The sequence below is a fragment of the Periophthalmus magnuspinnatus genome, chromosome 8, assembly GCF_009829125.3.
Source record: "Periophthalmus magnuspinnatus isolate fPerMag1 chromosome 8, fPerMag1.2.pri, whole genome shotgun sequence".
NCBI classification, from domain to species: Eukaryota; Metazoa; Chordata; class Actinopteri; order Gobiiformes; family Gobiidae; genus Periophthalmus; species Periophthalmus magnuspinnatus.
The window spans coordinates 5,344,009-5,368,049 of NC_047133.1; the positions used below are offsets into that span (position 1 = coordinate 5,344,009).

Sequence of the window (24,041 nt, forward strand, 5' to 3'; positions counted from 1 at the left end):
ACATTTAAACATGCATTTTGACTGTTAGCAGAGTCGCCTATTCAAAGATCTGATCTGTAACTTTGTCTAATGCCATCACCTTCTAGTCTACATAGAGATCGGATGGGTTTAATGCCATAGTGTAGAAAATTCCAGGCGAGGCAACATCTTCCGTAGACAAGCCAGTGACACACCCTTCTGAAAAGTTACAGAGTGCACCTTTAATGATGTTTAAACTGTAAAATGATGCTATGCTTATTAAACAGGTGAGTACGTTTTACACAGATTTGATTTGACTCAGCTCCACAGGACACACAAACACACACATGATCACACATGTCCACACAATACCCGTCCCTCCCTTGCGCCTCCCTCCGATATCCCTCCCTCTCTCACGTTTCTCTCTCTCATTCTCCCACTGAGTGCATCTGCTCTTTCCATCTAATCTTTGCCTAAAATCACACCGATAATCCTCCATCCATCTGTCCTATGCGGCAGAGACAGACAAGTGACAATGCAACCACCACCGTGTACAAAACAATGCTCCTTTAATTTGCCATAATAACCCCCAGACTTCTTACATAAGCGATTGACCATACATCTTTTATTTTACATAGGAAGAATTTATCACATATACATGTCTATTGTACAAGTGAACACCACCTGTTTCCATGGAGATATTGTTCGTTTCGTCTCCTAGCAAAAGGACCACATTTTTCTATGAAGGAGGACAACATTGGCAAGACAAACACTACAACAACACTTAAAATAAAACACTTGCATTTTCATAACATTGACTTAATGGCAGTAAGCCTCTCATATACTTTAACCATAGAGCAAAATATAGCATCAAACATTCACACCAGCGTTATGGTCCACTAAGATTTTAGTTGAAAAGATGGTGTAAAAACGTGGTTATTTCTGTTTATGTACTCTGTGTGGGTGTGTGTGGGTGGTGCTTTGGCTGTTTTGTATTTGCCGGTATCGTAAATAATACTTTTTGTGAGTCAGCAAAGAAACTCAACCTCTTGATACTGCCCAAAATTTCAAAGTGACAATTCCTGCATCTACAAAAAATAGAAGCAAACATTTGAAACTGGACATAAATTTAAAGGTGCACTATTTAACTTTTCTGCTTATCACCGTGGAGATGTTTTGGCTTCACCCTGAATGTTCAACGCAAAAGTATCTACCATTTATTTAATTGCGGTTGTTTTAACTGATCAAAAATGCATTGAAAAACATACATTCTTACTGTGAGTGGCCTCTCCACAGATCTGACCTGTAATTTGGACTAAGATATACGTTAAATTTGGAACATTCCAGACAAAGCAATAACATCTCCATGGACACAAGCAGGTTTTGCACGCAGTTTGTAACCAGAAAAGTTACATTGTGCACCTAAATACTACAAATAAATACTTGTTCATACATAAATGAACAGTATGTGTCAACCTGTGTCAACTTTGTCTCGTAAATTTGCAAATGCATGTTGAAAACTGAGAGAAAAAATACGAGATTGTGGGGTACGGCACTGCTAAACTCACTTAAGCATGCTCACCGCACAATGTTCTGCACCTGCACCCAACAATACATACGAAAAAAAGAAAAATAAATAAATTAAAAGCTCTGTTCCACCAGCTCAAAAGTTTCACAACATTAAGACAGCACCAACTCAGGAACGGCAAGAAAGAAAAAAAAAAAAATACTGATGAAAATTTGATGAGTACAGAGAAAAAAACTGCACAAACGGATACTCCACACATGCTTAGAAATCGTGTAAATAGGTTGTGTTCATAGAGAAGACGTAGATATTTCTGCCAGTTTTTGTTTCATGTGAATAGGTCCAGGAATAGGTTGTGTTCATTCTAAAATTCCTATATATTAAAACTGATCTGGAGGACGGCAAATCCAGAATGATATTTCTCTGTGTTTTTTTTTACAGATTGATATCAGTCTGGTCCCCTCGCCGTCCATTGCCTCTCAACCTCGGTCAAACGTTATTGTGCAATCAGATTATTATTATTATTTTTTTTTTTTGTGACACATGTGAACCAAAGGAGCAAATTTTTCACCTATAATAATAATAAAAAAAAAAAAAATTCACCTCTGTTTAATAGAGTTCAGTGCTTTGCTCTTTGATTCTGCAGAAACCCACAGTATTTTTCAGCCCCCTGTAATATTTTTTCACTTTATTTTTTCCAATATAGACGGACCCGCGTGCTGATTGGTTAATCCACCTGTCAATCATGCTCGTATTGAAGTGCGTTTTCTGGACTCCTGGCTGATTTCTATGGTGGAATTTGCTGTTTAACCGTCAGATTGCAGATTTGTTGACCTGATTTATGGTTAATATCGCTGTAATCACTAGGTCTATCCACATGAAACCAAAATGGACAAAGAAATAATAAAAACAAATTGTGCCATTATTCAAAATCAAAGATATGATCGTTGTCAGTTGAAGGGACTTAAATTTGTTGAGCCGATTCCTGACAAAAAAACAGATCAATTTTAAACTACTGATTTAAAAAATTGCGATGTCTCATGAACCTGACCTATAGATTTTTGTTATAATATAGTGAGTTCTTCTGTCAGGTTCAACCTTCATGAGCAAATTATGGTAGATGTGCACTCGAGATGTTTGTTTACATGCACAAAAGTAACTGTTATATTATTTGGAAGACAAAAAAATCGAAAAATAACTTAAATTACTCACAAAGATTAAATTAAATGACACTTAAACGGCAACGTCTTCAAATTTCTTTCAGATCATTGTCCCTCTGAATACACACTTCAGATTTTGCTGTTTGCATATAATTTAAATAATCTTATAGGTCCAGAAATCAGACAATAATCAGATTTTGGTGTCCATGTAACCGCAGCTACCGTTTACATAATCTGATAACTCCATAAATCAGATTATGATCAGATTTTTGCTTTTCATTCTCTTGCGCCTCAAATTAAAGTATAACATCATCACATTCTCAAACCTGAAAACCACCAATGTAAATGTACAGTTAAATAAACAGTGTATATTTAACCAAAGATCAGTGTGGCAGATGATTTGTCACGTGCACATTATGACCCACATGGCTTCGTTAGGTCAGACACAGGTGAGCTCGCACTAGACGGCCCCTCTTTCTCTCCCAACACAAGCGCTCCACTCCGCCACGGACCTGTGCACATTCAAATATGGTTCATGTGCTCCTACTACTGCACTCTGATCTACAGCACCTGCTTAGACTGAGAGAGCCGGCCAATAAGAGCAGAACATTACAACATCCCATTAGAAAATTACACGGAAATGCGGTCATTGGGTAGTACTCGGTTATATTTACTCAAATACTTGATATCAAATTGTGTTGTAGCAATTTTCGGACTGCGTATTCGTACTTTTTACTCCTACTTAAGTAATATTTTGGTAACTTTTCCCATTATGACATATATTTGAGTAACTTTATATTAAATAGTACTTCTTAAAGAACTTTTCAGGCTGCATATTTTACTCCTACTTGACTAATATTTAGTTTTAAGTAGCAGTACTCTTATTTGAGAAAAGTTGTGGTTACTCTTCCCACTGTGAGCAAGTCCACAAGTGACGTATACTTGAGTAACTTTAAATTAAATAGTATTTTCTGAGTACTTTTCAAACTGGATACTTTTACTCCAACTAACTTGCGTAATATTTAATTTGAAGTAACAGTACTCCTACTTGAGCGTTGACAATATGAGCATTTGCGTTTCTTGCATCGCTCCTTCAGATATGATTAAGTTTTTCTCATTTTGTCGTCTATTCTTTGATAATATCAGATTTTGTGCATTATTAACATTTTGTCCTTCAAATTACATTAACCTCAAGTCATAAATCAAATATTATGTCCTGACAGTTACAATTAAAAACAAGTAATTTCTTTGACCACTACTTATTACTACTTAAAGCTGCACCATGTAAGTTTTGGCATTAATTTCCAAAGCAGGTTTGCCCCAGATTTGAGCAATAAAAACACCTGCAAATAAATAAATGCACGATACTGGCCATGCTGTGGAACAATCCAGGCAAAGCAATGACATCTCAAGTGAAACACGCAGGTGATGGACCCCCTACCAGAAAAGTTACATAGTGCACCTTTGAATAATATAACTCTGAAGATACAATATTTATACTTGAGTACAAATTTTGGTTAGTCCATCCACTTCTGCTTATGGTAACAACCAATTTGAGTCATTTTATAACAATACAGACGCGGAAAAGACCTTAAGACAAGCCAGAGAGGAGCTCAATACCGTGAGTGAGTGAGCCAAGACGCCACTGCGGCAGATTAACAGCCTGGCCTCTGTCAATATGACCCAGGGCTGCTGCGGCTATAGAAATATCTTACCACGACCAGGTGTGGTGGAGGGAATGAATAAAACTGACAAGCTTGTAAAGCACACTTCAAATAAAATAAACATTATCAGTAGTTATAGCCCTACTTCTGACAAATCTGGAGCTCCATTAGAACTCATGGACTTTTATATGGATTGTCTGGCCGTAATTGTAATATCTATACTGGTCTGCTTGCTCATGACATCCAAAATACACATATATTTAAATAAAAACTATCACGTCACACATAACCCAGAGCACACCCATCCAGTGAATGCACACACTGACCATGTGCAAATAGAAATACTATCTAAAGGACTGTCCGTTCCATTTAGCGTGTCGCAGTGTCTTGATTGTTCAGAATATGTCTTCTTTCCCACTGTTTACTCCGTTTACTGCATAGAGTCATTGGTCTAGGTGGTTTCGCTCTCCTCCTCCCTCCCCTCGTACTTGTAAGAGTTGTATCCAGGCGGCTGTACATACTCCTCAGACTTGTCCCAGTCCGACACCCAGCCGCTGCCAGCTCCGCCCCCTCCGTTTGAACCAACCACCTGGCTCATGGCCCCGTACTGCCCACCCCCGCGGTACATCTCTTCCGTCTCATTGGCCAGTTCGTCCTCGTCGATAATGCCGCACTTTTCTTCGCTGGTGTCCTCTATGTCGGCCCACGGTTGTTTCTCTCCCGAAGCAAAGATCCCTAAGGAAAAGATACGTGTTAGTTATGGGAAGTTTATTAGTTATGGGAAGCTTATTAGATTATAATTAATTGTATAGATGTATAGATAGATAGATTGTATAGATGTTCCAATATTATCACTTACACATGAATGTTTGATTAAAAAGTACTGTGAGTCAAATCCAAATACAGTAAATTAAATAAATTAAGCCAACAACTTTCTGGAAGTGGCATCCCAGACTGTGGAAGATCATAGCCAAAGAACAAACATGTCCATGGAAACAAGCAGGACCCTAAGTAACAGTCAGGTTTGTGGTGATGCAAGCCCACTCATAGTAAGTGCATGATTTAAGTGTTTTTGGCATTTACGCACTGTGGCTTTAAATCATTCTTCATACTTTATTAAGGCTGTAAATAGTGCAGTTATTATATCGTGATACCAAATAAATATATAAAAAAATATATATATTAAATAACATAATAAAAATCTGCAGCAGTCCAAATTAAATTCTATATATAATGTTTTTGTTTCTTTTATAATCAAAGTAAAAATACCATAGAACACCACTCCTCCATAGTGGACCAGAGAGGCGATCAGGAACACTCCCTGCCATTCCTCTCGCGTCTGAAATGAGATAAAAGAACCTGCAGTTAGACTTTTACTCAAAGATCCAGGACTTTGGCTGTACATGGACACAGAGGCACCTTATGCTTGGTCATGGCTCCAACGATGAGCGGACACACCATGCCTGACAAAGTCCCCACGCCGTTGGAAATGCCCATCAGAATGCTGGCGTATCGAGGGGCAATGTCCAAGTGGTTGACGTTGAATCCTGTTTAAAAAGGTAAAGAATTATTTTGTGTAAGGATACTTTATGTTTTGGGTTTTTTTTTTTTGTCCTAGTGTCCTTATTTTACGTTGGCATGGACGTTTTCCTTTGTTACTTTGGTTTTTTATGGCCACGGGGTTTGGTTAAGGGTTTTTTCCAACATTTTAAAACTTAAGAAGAACCAGAAAGTTTTTAAAAGTTATGAAAAGCCTTGAGCCCTTATCTTTGTTTCCTGTGTCTTCATTAAATATGTTTTGATTTACTTTTGGATCATAACTATGTCACATTAATAAGTGTCGTAACACATTATATGCTAGAGATGGGGTCTATAGCCTTTTAAAAGAATAATTTTATAAGTTTCGAAGGAAAAGATACATAAATAAACAGCAAGTATAATTATACATTTAATTTCCTCTAGCTCCCAGCATGCTTTGCTCCACAACTTCAACTAAGCACTGACAATCAACCATGACTGTACGTACGAGAATGGACATAAATAAGGCACCAAATTAGAATTATCAGCTTAAGAGAGAGCGCAAGTATAAAATGTATTAATATACCATCCTGTAACTGCATATTAGAGACTAGAGGGCGCTGTTAGATCCATGTACTAAAGTAATGTGTGCGTGAATAACTGTAAAATACTCATATTCACATTAATCAAAACCCTAAAATTTGTTATCATGAACAATAAATATGCTCCACAATGACTTCACACCACCTACCTGAGATCGCGAAGCCACTAAACCCCACGGCAAGGACCAAGAAAGAGATGGCGATGCCTTTCGTGTGCGAGTATCCCACCACAAGTAGGAGTGTGGCTTCCATCCCAAAACCTAACACATCCAAACCAAACAAGCGAGGAGTGAGAAACGCAACAGCCCGTACGCACAATAGTCACTTTGTCAAACTTCTGAGGCTAAACCTTCATCTGTGTACCATTTGTCTGTGACACTGACCTCCGCAGTTCATGAGTTTGCGGACGTTGGTGGTGGTCATCAGGTTGTGCGTCCTCAGGTAGTCCGCCAGCTGGCCTCCGAGCGGCACGATGATGGTCATGACCAGATGGGGCAGCGCAGACACTATTCCCACCTAAAGGGAAGGCAAAGAGGCCAGCATGGACTTTGGCAAACAGGAGGAGGCTGTTATGTCACTGTTACAATGCAACAATAAGAGACAGAATGAGCCGGCTCAGATGGAGGTGATAATTTATGCGTTTACTATGGTAATCAAAATCCAAGCATTTACCGAGGAGTATTCCACTTACACTGCCATAGTAATTATCAACACAAAACATATTTAGATTGCCATGTGTTACCTTTTATTGTATTCACTTTTTTGTTTTGATGGTCTGAATCCCCCTTTACTCCCTGTGCAAAGTCCCTCCTCCTTCAGAGCGCTGTCACAATACAATCAGTATGCATAGTCATTCTGCTAGTGGAACTACCGCACATTGCACCAGGTTTGTGAAGTTGTAGTGTGTTATTTTGTATATATTTATGGAAAATTTTTGTGTGGGAGCTTGGGTGATGTAGGTCCAGAAGAGATGACAGTATTATTCAAACATGCATTGATGACATATAAAACCTCTTCAGGCATGTTTTTGATGAGCAATAACATTCTAACGTGGTAGAACGCTCCAAAAAGTCGATTTTTTGGTGCATTATGCAACTTTCCAATGGGTGGTCTACTTTGCCTAGAATGTTCCACAGCAAGGCATTAAACTTATCTGGCTTATGTACTCAATTATATAGGTTGCTAAATTATTATGAGTGGTCATGGTCTCCAACCATTAACATCTCCATGGAGATAAATTGGTGGAACTCTTCACTTGGAATGTCACATAATGCACCTTTACAAAGGTCAATGATCCACTTGGGGCTTTTCAGTTGAAAAGTCTCATCATTTGTCAGTAAAAGCACTGGAACAGACCTTGGAGAAATAAATGTGTTTGTTTGTGTTAATCGGCACAGATTAAAATCCGTGTTTATGTTTATGAAACAATGACACTACAGTCACGCAGTGAAGGTTGGTGATGTGTCTTGTGCAATGACACAATCACAATCTGCAGAGAGCAGTGATCAAATCACCATCCTTCATGTTAATGTGTGTGTGTCTATAAGACGTGTTTTACATAATAATAATTCAAACTTCTCATAGAGAATATATATATATATATATATATATATATATATATATATATATATATATATATACATACATACATACATACATACATACATACATACATACATACATACATACATACATACATACATACATACATACATACATACATACACACACACACACACACAAATAAAAGGTTACCTTGCTAATCTCAAACCCAAACACTTCCTCAAAGTAGGCCGGCTGGCTGATGAGCAGCAGGTAGAAGGTCCAGCTCCTGCAGAAGTTTGCCACAATTATGGCATAGACTGGCATTGAGGTGAAAAAGTGTTTCCAAGGAGTTTTAAATTTCTGTCACAAAAAAAAAAAAAAAAAAAAAAATCTGACATTTTAGAAACACTGGAATGTTGTTTGAATATCTAAGCCAAAAGTTTTGCATGTAGAGACATACATGAAGAGGATTAAGAAATGATGCAGATTCTCCAATAGCGTCTTCGATGTACTTGCGTTCCTCTGGGGTAATGGTGGGGTGGGCTGCAGGGCTCTCATATGAGACCAGAACCCAAAACAAGTACCAGAAGATACCAAAGCTGCCTGTGAAGGACAGGAATTATAGTCTTTCAATGTAAAACGTTGATCTAGAACGTAATATAACTGGTATATAATATGTTATAAAAATGTCACACAGAATATGAAAGTAAACTGACCATAAACATAGAAGACAGAAGGCCAGCCACTGTACTGGACCAGTATTCCGGCTAAAGGCATGGCGACTACCGCCCCTGCATAGGACCCTAAGAGACACCAGACATGTCCACATTACAGAATTATAAAACACTAATTCACAAATGAGAGCTCATTCAATTAAAGACATTGTTTTTCATTTACCACAAAAGGCAGTTGTGGCTAATCGACTTCTCTCCAGCGGAGGAGCCCACTTTGCCCAGATGCCATGGCAGGCTGGGTATGAGACGCCCTGAGATATGCAGAATAGATGAAGAGGTGAATATATTTGACATGTCTGCATAGCCAATGAAAAGTGATAAATATATGTATTATATAGATTTTTTTAAAATCCAGTAAATATAAAACCATAGAGAGAACTATAAAAAGAGTTTGCAAAAGTATTTCAGACACCTGGTTAGCTGATTTACTGCTACTGACCCTGCAGCATTCTAACAAAATATGTGTTTGGAAAAGCTGGTAAAGAACATTCTTGTCTATATTAAATAGAATAGATGAATAGATGAAGAATTGAAGAATGAGCAGTGTCGTACCTCCACCAGTCCCTGACATATCCTGACCAGTATGACACAGCTGTAATGGCAGCGAGCAGCAGTGGGGATCAGCATGTTCAGCACCGATGTGGCCACTATCGCAAAGCCAAACACTCTGAGGAGCAAAATAAGTGTTAAATCATGTTAAATCAAATGCATAATAGTTACATACAGTATACACAATTTTTCATGTTCAAAGCTAATCATGCATTTATATTGAATGTTAAATGCACACTTTACACAGTCCTGATTTAGCATTATCTTGATTCTGGTTTAGTCTTTGTTACATTTGGACTTTAGGTCTTTTTTACTTAGTCTAAATATAATCTAATCAAAAATATTGTCATTACACAATCAATATTTCACCTGTTAGCTGCAAACTTCTGACATATAAACCCTCCTGGGATCTGAGTGACAATGTAGCCCCAGAAGAAGGAGCCGTGAATCATTCCTACTGTCTCTGGGTCCCACGTGAACTGTGCAGCCTGGAACAAGATATTTGGGCATGAAAGAAGACATATTATTTGTTTTTAATAAAGTATTTAGTATAACCGACCCATCTCTTCATAGTGGCATTTCATCAAAGCAAGCAGCAGACTTGTATTTACTTGTCTTTATTGTTAAAAATGGCGTAAATATGCAGTATATGCGTGTTAAACATGTGCAAATAAAACAAAAAAACACAACTCCTGGTACGTTTTTGATGAGGAAACATTATAAGTTCATCAAAAAAACAACATAATATGGGCCCTTTAAAAGAAAACAGTGCAGACTAAACACCTTTCAGTCATCTGCACAGCTAAACAGAATCATTTTGAGCTTGGATTTGAACATTATCGGAGTAGAGACCTGTCTCACATCTCACATAAAGTACAAAAAGCTTGTAAAACTCACCACCAGCACTTCCTTGTTGCCTTTGTACACAGTGTGGTCATTCACCATGCTGACGATGGCCACACCGAGGTTACAGCGGATGCCAAAAGAGATGCAGAAGCCCAGGCCGGACAGGATGGCGATGATGTAACGGCGTGGAAGCCCGAAGCACGTACAGTCCACAATGGGCATCTCCTTCTCCTCCACCAGCTCAGGACGGCCCTCCGCGGACAGCTCGATCGTCTCGCCATTGGGCTGCCGCTTCTCGATTATTCTGTGGGCAAACAATACAATACAATAGGTTTTTTCTGCACTCAGGTGACTTGGTTTGGAGGGATATAGTTTTACATCAATCGAGGGGCAGTTTGAGGAAAGAAAAGTTGTTGAAAAGAATAGAAAAATGCAGGAAGTAGCACCTTTACCTGTTTCATCAGCACAAAAAATGTCCATCCTTAATGCAGAGACCTCCATTTAACAGATGTTGTGTATTTTTATTAGTCTAATCATAACTATTGTGTAATTTAGACAAGTTTTGGCTCTAGTTTACATTCTGGTTGCTAGGTAAGTTATGAAATTACCTCAACGGTGTGTCACATGTGCTGCCCATGTCCAACCAGGAAGTAAAATTATAAACTTTAAATCAGTTAAAAAAAAACTAGACAAAACAAGGCAAGAGGACAATATTTGGTATGGGCTGACCAGCTGCCTCAAGAAACAAAGAAACAAAGATGTGACTACACAGTTTTCTTATTCAGCTTGAAGTAAAACCGGTTTGTGGTAGAGTTTGTGGTCAATTTTAATTATACAGTTTGGGGAAAATAATCCAAATTGACCCTACATGTTGGCCCAATAATATGGAGAGCTTATCGTCTTTTTTCTGGGTTCTAAACAATCTGTATCAGCGTTGACTATAAAAAACAAACCCAGGAGACTCTTTTTACTTGTCCTGCTGTAGGTATCCGATATTCCAGATCATCCAGTGCTCCCTAGAGATTTGTAACATTCACTTTTATGTGTCATTTGAACAAAGACAAAAAAGATAACAGAAAATTAAAAATAGCATAGTATTAAAATAGCTCTTCTGACCTAAATATTAGCCTGTTCATCTTGTTATTTAACGGGCAGAGAGTGTTTCCAGTCACTTTTTCCACAGGAACCCAACAGTGAAGTCGGAGGAGCAGCCATCTGTGTGTTATGGCTGAAAATAGCACCCCCACCACACTGCACAATACGCAGGCATCAGTAAATACTAGTCATACAACATACAGTCACACCAACTATAAAGTAATGTCACAATCAGTACTGTTGTATCACAAATATCATGTAGTTTTAGTATCTCAAGAACAAGGCTGTGTGAGCACTGTACATGTTCAATTATAGATAATGTATAATGATATATAAAGCTATGGACAAATGTTACAAAAGCAATGATAAGGTGTAAATATTATTAAGAAATACCTGTACAAAAAAAAAAAAAAAAAAAAATCATATTAGAATTTGATAAACATCGGCTCCAACTGTTTTACGTCTAAATTTTCTTTGACGCTGATAAAATATTGCAGTCCCCACAGAGTTATTAATAAACCACACATATTTATTTCACTGGATCTTAAAATCATTTAACATGTAACTTTTCTCTTGCCTGTTTCCCGGGAGATGTAATAGCATTGACTAGAATGTTACACACTACAACTTACAGGTCAGATCTGTGGAGGGGCATCGCCACTGATAAAAAATTAAAGTTTTTTTTAGGTATTTCTGAGCAATTTTAAAACTCCATAATAAAACAAATGGGAGCCAGATAAGGTGGAACATTCCAGGCAAAGCGATAACATCTCCATGGAAACAAGCTTGTGGCGCATCTTCCATCAATGAAGTTCCATAATGCACCTTTAAGTTTACTTGTCAAGATATTTTAAACTAATATATTTGTCAATTGTCACCGCTATGTGTATGTACAAACAGTGAATGTGGAAATAATGTGCACTATTATAAAATGCACCTCACAGTCAAACGCAGAACTACTTGTGAACGATGATACCTTGGTTATTTTTCAGTACAGTCTAAATTAACTACTGATTTAAAATTCTTAATGCATAATTAGTGTTGTCACGATATTAGTAAAAAATTTCAAACTCAATTTTGATACTAAGAAATAGACTTGATACGCAATTCCAATACCATGACGATAATAAGAATAAAAATTAAAAACACTCTTACAATAAAATGTCATTTCCAACATTAAATGACAGTACTTTCTTTTACCATGTGTCTTATATCTGTGTAATTCCTCAGTGTCCAGTAGGTTCATAGTGGTCCAGGGGTGTGTACTCGTCTATGTGTCTTATACTTGTGAAAGATACAGCTCAAGATCATTCAGGAAAGGTTCAGTTCTGTCCTGTGAATGTGACTTTTAGTTTCAATACCTGCTTAAATCTGTATCTAGTTTGACTGCTAGTTTTAGTATCGATTAGTATTTGATTTTTGATACTTTTGACAACCCTATTAGATATCATTATATATTTATTGACAACAGCAGATTTTTCAGGTGTGGACGGCGCAGTTACTTCCCAGTGACTTGTGCTAACATTCCTATAGCCGATGTGCGTGTCAGTGTCAGTTGTGATCCAGTTACTCAGTGAGCTGGAGAATTACAGGCATAAGCGTCGACCGGGCTGGATTTTTCAAAGCTCTGGCCAACACAAGTCTGCAAGCAAACACAACCAAATTTTGTTTTCTTTTGGCTTCCTGGCCTTAAGACCTTGCTCACGCATTCTAGCACGAGAGATGCTGACACTGGTCTATTATTGATGCGTTTTTGGGTGAAAATGAATTATTTACACTAGCTTTTGCGCTATATTGTGCCACTGTCTATATATGCGGGCTTACAGGCTGCGATTTGTGCTATATCAACCTACTATGAAATACAATCTATTACGAGTCCAAAATATCATAAAAAAGATATAAACTATATGCTAGATATTAAAATAATATTGATATTTTAATGCCATTTTCCCACAATTAAAGATAGGGTTAAGAAAGCGTCTGTACCCAGAGAACTGATACTAAAAATAATATTGAAGCTAGATACTTATTTTAGCAAGTATCAATAAAGCCTAGTAAAAAAAAACACACTTAAAAAGCACTGAATTTGACCTTTTCGAATAATTTTAGAATGATCTAGGACTATTGGCGTTAACAATCAGTATAAGTTCTCATGCTAATGTTGAAGAAGATACTAGGTAGTGTTGAAAATACTCAGATTTTTTTTTATAATTTTAGTTGTTTTCCAAGACAAATCTAGGTAATGTTTTGGTCCTCCTTCAGGCTAATTATCATTTACTACTTTGTACATTGTTTAGTCTCATTTTAGAGCCGGTATAGTCTATTTTTAGATAAAGATGCGCTGCTACTGTTATTAAATATTTGCACAGATACTGAAAAATGAGCTGGATCGGATATCAGCTTCCATAAGACGAGGCTGGCTGCAGTTCGCCCAGAAAGCCTCATCATTTTTTTTACTTTTATTTACAAAAATGTCCTGCAGTTTGAGGGATAAATACAGCTATTTAGGTCTTTTTTTTTTTTTTTTTTTTTTTTGTATAAAGGAAATAAATGTTGTTATGAATGTCTGCGCTGGTATCGGTTGATATCGTGTAGGTATTAGCAGATATTTAAAACTTTAGTATCAAAATCGGTATAGGAACTGCATTTTAACCACGTTTGGTCCTTATTTAGGTCCAACGAATCCGGGTTTAAATCTGATAATACTATGAAAACCACTGGTCTAGCCTAAAAAAACAATTTTGCAAAATATTATGCAACCCTACTTGTCCTTTTACGATCAAACCTAACATCAAAAGTGTCTGTAGTTGTAACGTTATAGCCTTTATGTTAAACCCAAGCAGCGGAAGGACTTTCCAAAGCCACGGTCTGACGTTTGCTGGAGATTAGAGACTGATGCGCATCTCTCCCTCTCTCTCTTAATCTGTCACAACACTCAGATTAGGATTACAAAAATGATTTACTTCCGGAAATTAATATGGAAGGGCGTGGCACGACACATTTTAGCCCCGCAAATTGTTCAGATACTATGATTTTGTGTCACTTTATAAATTTCAGAGCTGTGATGAATGTGCTGGCTCGTGATGCTAAATGGGTTCGCATAACTGGTCCCTAACACAAAAAGCCGCAAGATCCTCATTAGGCCAGGAAACAGATTGCAGCCTGACACCTACACATATGCTACCGGCTAACGAGGCTAGCCTAAAGCAAAACGGACAAGTCGTGAAGATATCTCCTGCGTAACATTGTTTTAGAATCAAGTAATGCTGGTGTTTAATCTTTAATAAGTAGTATGAGATGGTTTTGAAGACTTAAAGACTTTTAAACGGACTATTCAAAACCTACATCTACTGAAAACGCTAATGCTACCATCATTACCACAATGATGATTTTAAAAAAGCTCTTTATTTAGACCACATGTGTCAAACTCAAGGCCCGTGGGCCAAAGGCGGCCCTCCACATCATTTTATGTGGCCCTCAACAGAATAAATTAAAAGATATGACGGTCTTAACATGTTATTTTATCAAGTAATACACCGTTAAACAGCTATATTTTTACATCTATGCAAATGAATATGCAACATTTGTAAGCAGCCATTTTGCTGATGTGGCCCTCGGTGAAAATGTGTTTGACACCCCTGATTTAGACCATAGAATGTAATTTTCAACATTTCTTTTCTATTCCCATGTCATGTTATATCACATAATCTCTCAGTCTTCCAGGTAGGTTCCTAAGTACTTCATGGGTGTATATTATGTGATCTTACTCTTCTGATACAGCTCAAAATCAGTGACCAGATGTCTCTATTTACCCTGGACAGTCATTTTATATTGTCTTTTGTTCAGCCAAAATACAGAAAACAGTGCTTGAAAATGAGCATAAAACACAAAAAAAAAAAGTCCTCTGTTGCACCGACAGAAGTCCCTCAGATAAGCTACTGTCCGACAAGTGAAAAAAGAATGAATACTATATACTCTTTACACAATTTTATCTATACGAACCATCCCAACCCGGGTGTGTCCCAGTTTTGAATTAAAAAAATCTGGTTACTCTATTTCAAATATATTAATTTCTGTCCTTTTTAAGTAGCTTATTGATACCTGCTCAAATGAGTATCTAGTTTCAATACTAGTTTTTGTGTCGCTAAGTATTTGATTTTCGATACTCTTGACCCTAATTGCTACTAGGGCAACATGACCAGTACTTCAGTCATTGTTATAGTTAATTATTTGTTAGGCCTATTCATATAAAATATTTGGTGTTCCATCAGGCAGAGGTTTACAGTTTTCTCTTTACAGACACTAAAAACTAAAAATGTGAATCAATAGTTTAAAGGTCCATTATAAAACTTTTCTGATACACCACCTACTTGTCTGAAGACTATTACCTGGTATTAATCTCATCTAGTTCAATGGAGTCATGCAGATGATGCCAGGCCAAGTGAAAGGTCAGATCTGTGTCGGTGTGACCACAAACACAGTAATAATTATTTTATATTTGACCAATAAAATTAGTGTAAGATAGACAATTTTAATGCCATACTTTAGAACGTTTCAGACAAAACCATAAGACAGTCACAAGCAGGTAGGACACCCCCCATCCAATAAGGTTACATGGTGTACTTTTGATTTTGCCATAATCCTCGGGTTGTTACGGCCCCTGTTTTGGCCATTGTACATTTTAACACAGTTGACCCCAGACAGTTGACCCCTCCATGTGAAGCTCTGAACCTGAGCTGCTGATGATGCCTCATCTATGACAAGCAAAGTGACCCCAGCTTTGTCATAAAACAGCCTCAAACATGCACAATAAAGGCCGAAGCGAGATAGACCAATTCTAGCAACATTGACGATCTCATTCACATCTCATTCTCAATATTTTCCAGGATAATCTCGAGGACAATAATCAGCCAATAGGTCGTGTTCACGTGAAATCACAACATTCTCGAATCACAGTTTACTATTCAATTGTCAGACTGCAGACCTGTTGACTGGAACCAGGACGTACTTCACACATGTGTCCTGTGGCTCAGGCCTCTGGCTCCTGTGGCTCAGAGAATAGACTTTAAAGCAGCTCTGCTTTTGTACAAATCTCTCCATGGACCAGCACCAAAGAACATCTCCCACATGTTAGAGTCACATGAACCATCTCACACTCTGAGGAGTTCAGGGACCGGCCTCCTGCTGGTGCCCAGAGTCAGGACTAAACCAGGACTAAACTATGACTAAACATGGGGAAGTTTTATACAGCTAAAACCTGGAACAGTCTTCCTGAAGATGTGAGACAGGCCTCTATTTGACAATGTTTAAATCCAGGCTCAGAATGGTTCTGTTTAGCTGCGCATGTGGCTGAAAGGAGTGTATTCTGCACTCTTGTTGTATTGTAATGTTAATGTATTTCTTATTCTGTAAAGCACTTTGAATTGTGAATTGTGCTATAAAACTAAACTTGCTTTGCCTTGCCTTGGTTTATGGTTAAAATGGGTAATTACTGGGCCTATCCACAAAAACTAGCACATTTTTCAATCAAAAACAGTGAATTTCCCATAGAGTTATACAGAACCCTGCCCTCCATCTTTTATTTATTTTATTTATTCAATATTTTACCAGGTAAGTCAAGTGAGAACATCTTCTCATTTGCAAAGATGATGTAACCATGAGGCAGCATAATACAGCCCAGAAAACACTCACACTCACTCAGCAATCGTAATGTGAAACAGTGAATCATGACATGAGACAGTGAAATATTTGCATGTTAAAGATATAAAAGCATGTGCACTGATCATGTAAAATACTGTTGTAGGTGATTTCAGTCACTGCAGAGAACTGAAACGTGGAGCGTCCAAAAGCTGCGCGGGCTTTAGGAACGACCAGGTTAATGTAGCATCTGACATTAAAACATATTCAAATTAAGAAAAAATGAATGCAACCTATGGTAATCCATCAGAGCTAGCCTACAATGTGCCAATTCAAGATTTTGCTTGTTTCCATGGAGATGTCACACTTGGGTTTCCAGTTTCAATGCTGAGATCCAGTTTGTTTGAACCTAAAATGTCTTTCTCTGATGACCTGAACCTAAACCACTTAAACCTCAGCACCTGCAGCCAAACATTTATCAGTGCTAATGCAATTTCTGCAGCTTCGTGACTGAATTCGGGAGGTTCTGAGCTTTTACACGACACATGACCTGTCCATACAACCCAGGTACAGTTGTGATTGTAGTACCTTTTTAAAAAACTAAGAGCACAGGCTACAAATATCGCTTCATCCCATTATAAAAGACACTGCAAGTTTTTGAACGTGCTCATTTTGTAGCCTTTTATTTTGTGTATACTATAGACTATATACAATATTTCTACCCTCCTGATGCTCCTGACATTTGTCTCAGCAGCATGGATCAAATGCAGAGGACACAGGGACCAATAAAGTAGTGGGCTATAGCTTATGAAAAAAGCCAGAAAAGTGAGAACTCAAATGACTCAGTTTGTAGCTTAAGCTTCTATGACGACGACATGAGGCATCTGTACATTTATGCAGAGCCCCACCTCCCTCCCACTCAAAACATGTATTATTAAACACACACAGCAGAATACTTAGAAAATCTTCACGCAAATCACTGGATGTTTACAGTGTGTCTCAGTAATACATCAGTAACACTGTGATATTGAAATACAGAAAATCTTACAAAAGTATGCTGAATAATTCAGAAGTAATTAATTATTTGGATGGTTTCAGATTGTAGTCATCTGGTGTTGTCAGCTGGTATGTTGTCAGCTGGTATTCAAGTATTTTAGTAGAAGAATAAAAAATAAATAAATAAAAATGTTGAATATGTTAGTGAAATGTTACGTTATGCTACCTTTACCAAACAAAAATCGATCAGACATTTAACATACTGCCATCTCAATAAACTTCACTACTTTGATTGCCTTAAAGGTGCGCTATGTAACATTTTTTAATGTTTATCTGCTTGTTTCCATGGAGATGTTAATGCTTTGCCTGCAACGTTCCACAGTACCGCACTATTTCTATCTATAACTACCTCTAACTTGCATTTATTCAGATAGAGAATGATTTTATTGCTAAAAAAACATGCATCCTTACTCTGAGTGGGTTTCACCGCTCCACAGATCTGACTGTAACTTGGTGTGCTTGCGTTACCTACTTGTCTCTAAGCTTTCAAGGGCTTGTACCTAATTTTTATTCATTCTAGTCAAGATAAATGCTCTTTACATCATGTATCATACCGTAAAAGCAGCAAAAATCATGCACATTTTCAGCAAAACCATAGGAAACCAAACACACGCTTTTCTGTCATGGTGCGTTTTCAAGAGTCACAAAAGTACTTACACTGAGCAGAGGTTGAGAACTATATGCAGACAATCACGTGACACTATCCCGGACACTTGTTTCTGCCATGTTGTAATATCAAAGTGACAGAAAGGACCAAGTTGGGGCTAAAAAATGTTCCTGTCTCACAGTTCAAAGTCTGGTACAGGCCCTTTAATATCATATCATCACATCTGAGCCAAAGCATTAACACAGTCTCCACAGTCAAATTTAACAAACCATCCCCAGAAAAGTTACATAGTGCATCTTTATTAACATACTGTGTTTTAAAAAGGCTCCGGGTGTCCCCCCTCACACCTCGTCTGTCTCTGCTGACCTGTGACTGTTAGCCTGGCTGCTATATTAAATTTATCAATTCATCGTGCGCTCAGTCTAATCCGCTCATAAGAGGATGATGGAGAGACGGTGTGCGGAGGCTGGGGTCGATCAAATATTACGTAACCGCAGACGCCCTGGTCAGTACAAGACTTTTGTACTCATTTCAGTGTTTACAGTCTTAGGTGGAATACACAGGTTTGCGTGTTCCAGATCCTAGCAGAGCATGAGACTAGGATTTCAAGAGGATTTCTGCAACTTGAAACTGATTTTTGTGGAGGTTCTGCCAACTACTTGTCTCCCTGGAGATGTTATTGCGTTGCGTGGAATGTTTAGAAGTATGGCATTAAACTAAAATACATCCCCATGGAGACAAGCATTCATTACAATTCAGATCTGTGCAGGGACAACCTCGCTCATAGTAAGAACGCATCTTTTTTCAGGGTATTTTCAGCAAAGAAAACATGTGTAATTCAATAAATGCAAGGTAGATGTAATTCCATACTGTGGGACATTCCAGGTAAACGCAACAACATCTAATTCTGAAAGATTTTGTTCATGAAATGGTATGAATTAGCATCTTGGTATTGACTCTAACCGCATTGTCAAATATTATGTTGCAATTAATCATTATGAATAAACATCTTTATTCACAATAACTTGATCTTTACTATAAAATTTCAATATTTGTTTTAAATCTATAGCATAACAAATATTACTTTAAATACAAGGCCTACATTTTTAAATTATTTTTTTATGAAATACCACAGCATAGTAGGCGCTTTAATATTTTAACACTCTGGTCTGTACAGCGGTGATTCCTCTCTCCTCTCCCCTTTTTCCCTCTCCTCCCCTCTTTCCCTTTTCTCTGTCCTCTCCCTGAAGTGAACAGATTGGGTCTCAGTGGGACGGTGTCACCCAGGGAGACCCCCACCTCCCCATCCAGTCACGAAGCGTGCTCTGGCCCTGTCCCGTGCACACATGCGACCTTCACACAACAGACGCAATATCAATTCAAGCCATTCATGATTAGTAGGAACTATTAACTGTCAATAGATTATTCTTGGGGAACTTTTTATTATTTTTGTTGCAATTGGATCTGTTGAATAATTAACATCCATGACTAGGAACGAAATACTAAGAGTGTTTCATTGTGACTTTTATTGAATGCAATGATGGTTCATTCATTAAAGTGGGACTGTCATGCTTTAGTTAGAGCAGTAGCAGATGCCAATGATAAAAAATCGTATTTAAAATGATCATTTATCATTATTTTCCCTCTATTAGGGTTGTCAGAAATACCAAAATCTAGATACTATTCGATACTAGTATGAAAACTAATATCGAAACTAGATTTGAGCAAGTATCAATATAAAAAATAGGACAAAAATAGGACAAAATCTGACCTTTCCTGAATAAGTTTAGAATGGTCTTAATCTATATCAGACTTGGATAAAACCTCATGGAAATATATAAGAAAACTACGACTATTTTGTGTTGGACATTACATTATATTGTCTAAAAATGTGGATTGTCCCCACTGTGTATCTCTCAAACCAAAGAATATCGTCTATGCCCAAATCCATGTCAGTATCTTGTCTGGCCAGCCAAGACTACAGACTTTTTCTACACTTTATAAAGAGCATGGGAATGTCATTATTCTTACTTTAGCTACATCTGTGTCCAATGAAATTCTTGCCTCATTTTGACATTTTGACGATTTGATCCTGCTCCAGAAATTTAAACAATGAGTACAGTCTGTTTTTTCTATAGAGATTACAGTATTTTCAGGCACCTATTCAAAAGATATAATATTTTGCTTTGAATTGTTAATTTGTCTTAATTAAAGATCATCAGATGGGATGTAAAACCCATGGACAGTCCAGAAGCAGGTCCTGTCTGTGCAAGTTCAGATGGTGTTGACCGACACGTGGATTAACCAATGAGATATACAAATCTGTTAAATCTGTCAACTGGACAAATTGTTGTAGGAGTGAGGACGTTTCGCTGCTCGTCCAAGCCGCTTCTTCAGTTCTGCTCAGATTGCTGGTGGACACGGCCTTATATTTATCTGAAAGGAGGGGCTAACTACACTGAAACTGTAAACATCTATTGTCTCCACTTTCAGCTGAAACTAGCCTATTCAGCCCTTAGCGACCCTGCTATTGTTCTCTTTGTTCTGGGTCTGAGGATGGAGTTGTAGATGGGGGAAGAATTGTCTTTCATAACAAAAATAGCTTCTTTAACACCTCTCTCAAACCATTTGTTTTCTCTGGCTCAGATCTGTACCTCACTATCTTCAAAGGAGTGGTTAGTGGCTTTGAGCTGGAGATGTACAGCAGATTGGGGTCCTGAGCTGCTCTCTCGAAGATGTTGGTACATTCTTTTATGGAGTGGCTGTTTTGTTTCGTTCACTGCACTCTTCACTTCACTGAATGGACTAGACCACATTACTTTGTTTATGGCTCGGGGTTTTGTCCTTTGAGTGAACCAGCTTTTGTCTTAAAGTGTTTGTGGGTTTGAAAAAGACAGGAATCTCAAACTATCTGAAAATTCGCTGTGATGTGTTTTATGTTGTTAAACCAGACTCTCCTGGTTCAAACAGAAAGTACGAGAAACTGGCTCATCTGCAGTGTCTTAAAGTCCCCAAGTTTTCATCCGAGCTACGCTTAATGAATGACTTCCTGTGATTGATTGTCCACCGCAGGTCTACCGATAAAAAGTTCCAAAAAGTGCAAGTGGCGGTTGAACCTTGCGGCACAGAAGTTTGTGCTTACTTTGAGAGGTCGAAATTAGAAACAGGAGGGCATGCATTCTGATGGAGTAATGCCTAAATAATAAATAAGCTCTTGGCTGCTCTCATCACGGGGGATCACAGTTTGTCTGCTCAAGAGAGGCTGCACACGCTAACATATTCACACCACACAGGGATGCCCTTTCTATTCCACACTGTAGTACATCTGCTTCACCTGGGAGATAGGAAAGGTTAAGCTGAAGAAATGAGGGTTGTTGCAATACTAAGATTTCAAACTCGATTTCAGTACTAAGGAATAGACTCGATACGCAACACTATGACAGTTAAAAGCTGTCTTTATTTAGACGACGCAATGTGATCTTCAGCGTTAAATCATAGTACTTTTTTATGTTACCATGTGGTCTTTGTGTAATCTCTCAGTCATCCAGGTAGATTCCTTTGTCCATGGGTTTTTAGTCGTGTTCTGATACAGTTTAAGATCATTATAAAGCTACTCTGAAAAGGTTCATTTTTGTTCATTTCTCTGCACCGAATTTGATGTTTTTAGTATCGATACCTGCTCAAATGAGTTTCAATAGTTTTTTGACAACCCTAGAAGAAATATAGAAAAAAACTGAATAAAAAATATCAGACACAACCAGAGTGTGTTATACGGATTAGAAAAAGGGATGGGTCATACATGTATCTGTAAATTTCCTTGATATTAAGAATCAGCATTTGTCTTTTTGCCCATGTGTCATTCCCAGTTTGTCTTTTTGAAAGTGATTTTAATGTGATTTGGGCATAGACGATAATCATAAAAAATACTAAAGATATCATATCCCAACGTTGTTTTTAAGTGACACATAAATTGATGAATTTGTGTTCCTTGCTGAAGAATTTAAACTATTTATATCAACATCGGAAAACATCAGCCACAACAGCCAGACAAATAAAGTATCAGTATCGACTAGGGCAAAATGATGAATCAAAATAATCGTATTTTGATCATAAAACATGCGCACAAAGACAGTGGCATAGTTAAATCAAAATGACAAAATGACAAAATGATCAACAGTATACTTTTTCTAGCTTTCAGACACCATATTTCAACCTTTATTGGGTTAAAATCTGTTAAAAAAGTCTCCAAATAATCCAATCCAATCTCCAAATAATTGCTTGACTAATCAATTAATTGAAAAAAAATATTGCTGATCAGTTCAGTATCACTACGAAAAATATCGACTAGTATCGACTGTAAAAAAAAAAATCCATATCTGCCCATGCCTTCTTAGCACCATAGATTCTCCTGATGTGCTGTTAATCTCACCCTGGAGCGAGCACCTATGGGCAGGGTGGAGGGTGGAGGGTGGAGGGACCGGAGGAAGTCCCTGGGCTGGGTGGACCAAGGGGCGGAGACAGAGTGGGGATTTGCATGGCTGACAGCTGGACTGAAAAACAGGCTATTTCAGGACGGGATTTATAACGTTCGTTTCTACCTCAGATCATGAGAGAAAGCTTAAAGAGGGCGTCATCGGACAAGGCTCTATCAAGAATATTATCTCTGATTTTACAAAAAAAAAAAAACATTAAATCAAATATAAGTTGAATTTACAGTGAATGTGTGTATCATATCTGCATTTAAAAGCGCAAAATAAAGGTGGACAAGAAGCTAGAAATATGTCATATGGCACAATCTGTAGTCAATCCATGAGTTTTAAGATGATGGACAAGTAGAACCGTTGCCATGGTGATTAACAATTTAAAATAATAAATAGCTTTCTGTAAATTTAAGGTGATTTTTACTCTTGCCTGAAAAATCTCTTATCAAATACAAAACTACAACTTTACTCACTGCTGAAATAAGATCTAAGCTGCTGCCCACACGAGCCCAAGCTGCTCCTGGACCAAAGCTGTGCCAACATCTCACACCAGTATTATGTAATGGCACTATGGTCTCACGCGTCTCCAAAAAACACTCCAATAACAGCCAAAAAACACCAGAAAAAGAAAAAGAACTACACGGAATTGTGCAATTTAGAAACTGTGATTTCTAGTTCCGTTATATATATATATTTTAATCAGCAGAGACACTTTTTATTGCACTGCTCATATCACTCCGCGCATCCAAAAGACAATAGGTTTTTAATCACTGATTTCATGCAAAATGTTGGACAAGACATGCCCGTCTTTAAAACTACATTTAAAGCGACTTTTCCCTTTGCAGTGGATTCAGGAGAAGAATGAGCCATAAAACCAGTGGGTCAGATGTGTCCAAATTCACATCAAACTAAGTATTATGATGAAAAGTGGATGTAAAAAGTGCTTACCTGTGGATTTTTCCCAGAGTTTTGGCCGCAGAAGCCTTGAACCTGTCCGGTCGGATCTCCATCGCTGCAGCTCCTGGTCCGGCCGCTGCGCTCCGCTCTGTGCCGCGCGCCCGTCC

At 37.9% G+C, this 24,041-nt stretch overlaps 1 protein-coding gene across 1 annotated transcript; it reads right to left on the minus strand.

Moving 5' to 3' along the window:
* Positions 1-418: 418 nt before the first annotated feature.
* slc17a7a (solute carrier family 17 member 7a) lies at positions 419-23,997 on the minus strand. Its single transcript, XM_033971014.2, has 13 exons — positions 23,926-23,997; positions 10,153-10,405; positions 9,625-9,743; positions 9,259-9,373; positions 8,870-8,957; positions 8,689-8,775; positions 8,433-8,575; positions 8,183-8,332; positions 6,811-6,943; positions 6,577-6,687; positions 5,727-5,854; positions 5,577-5,646; positions 419-5,042 (listed from the first exon to the last, which is right to left on the minus strand). The coding sequence occupies exons 1-13, from the start codon at positions 23,985-23,987 to the stop codon at positions 4,759-4,761; spliced, it is 1,743 nt and encodes a 580-aa protein (XP_033826905.1). The 5' UTR covers positions 23,988-23,997; the 3' UTR covers positions 419-4,758.
* Between the last annotated feature and the right edge of the window lie 44 nt (positions 23,998-24,041).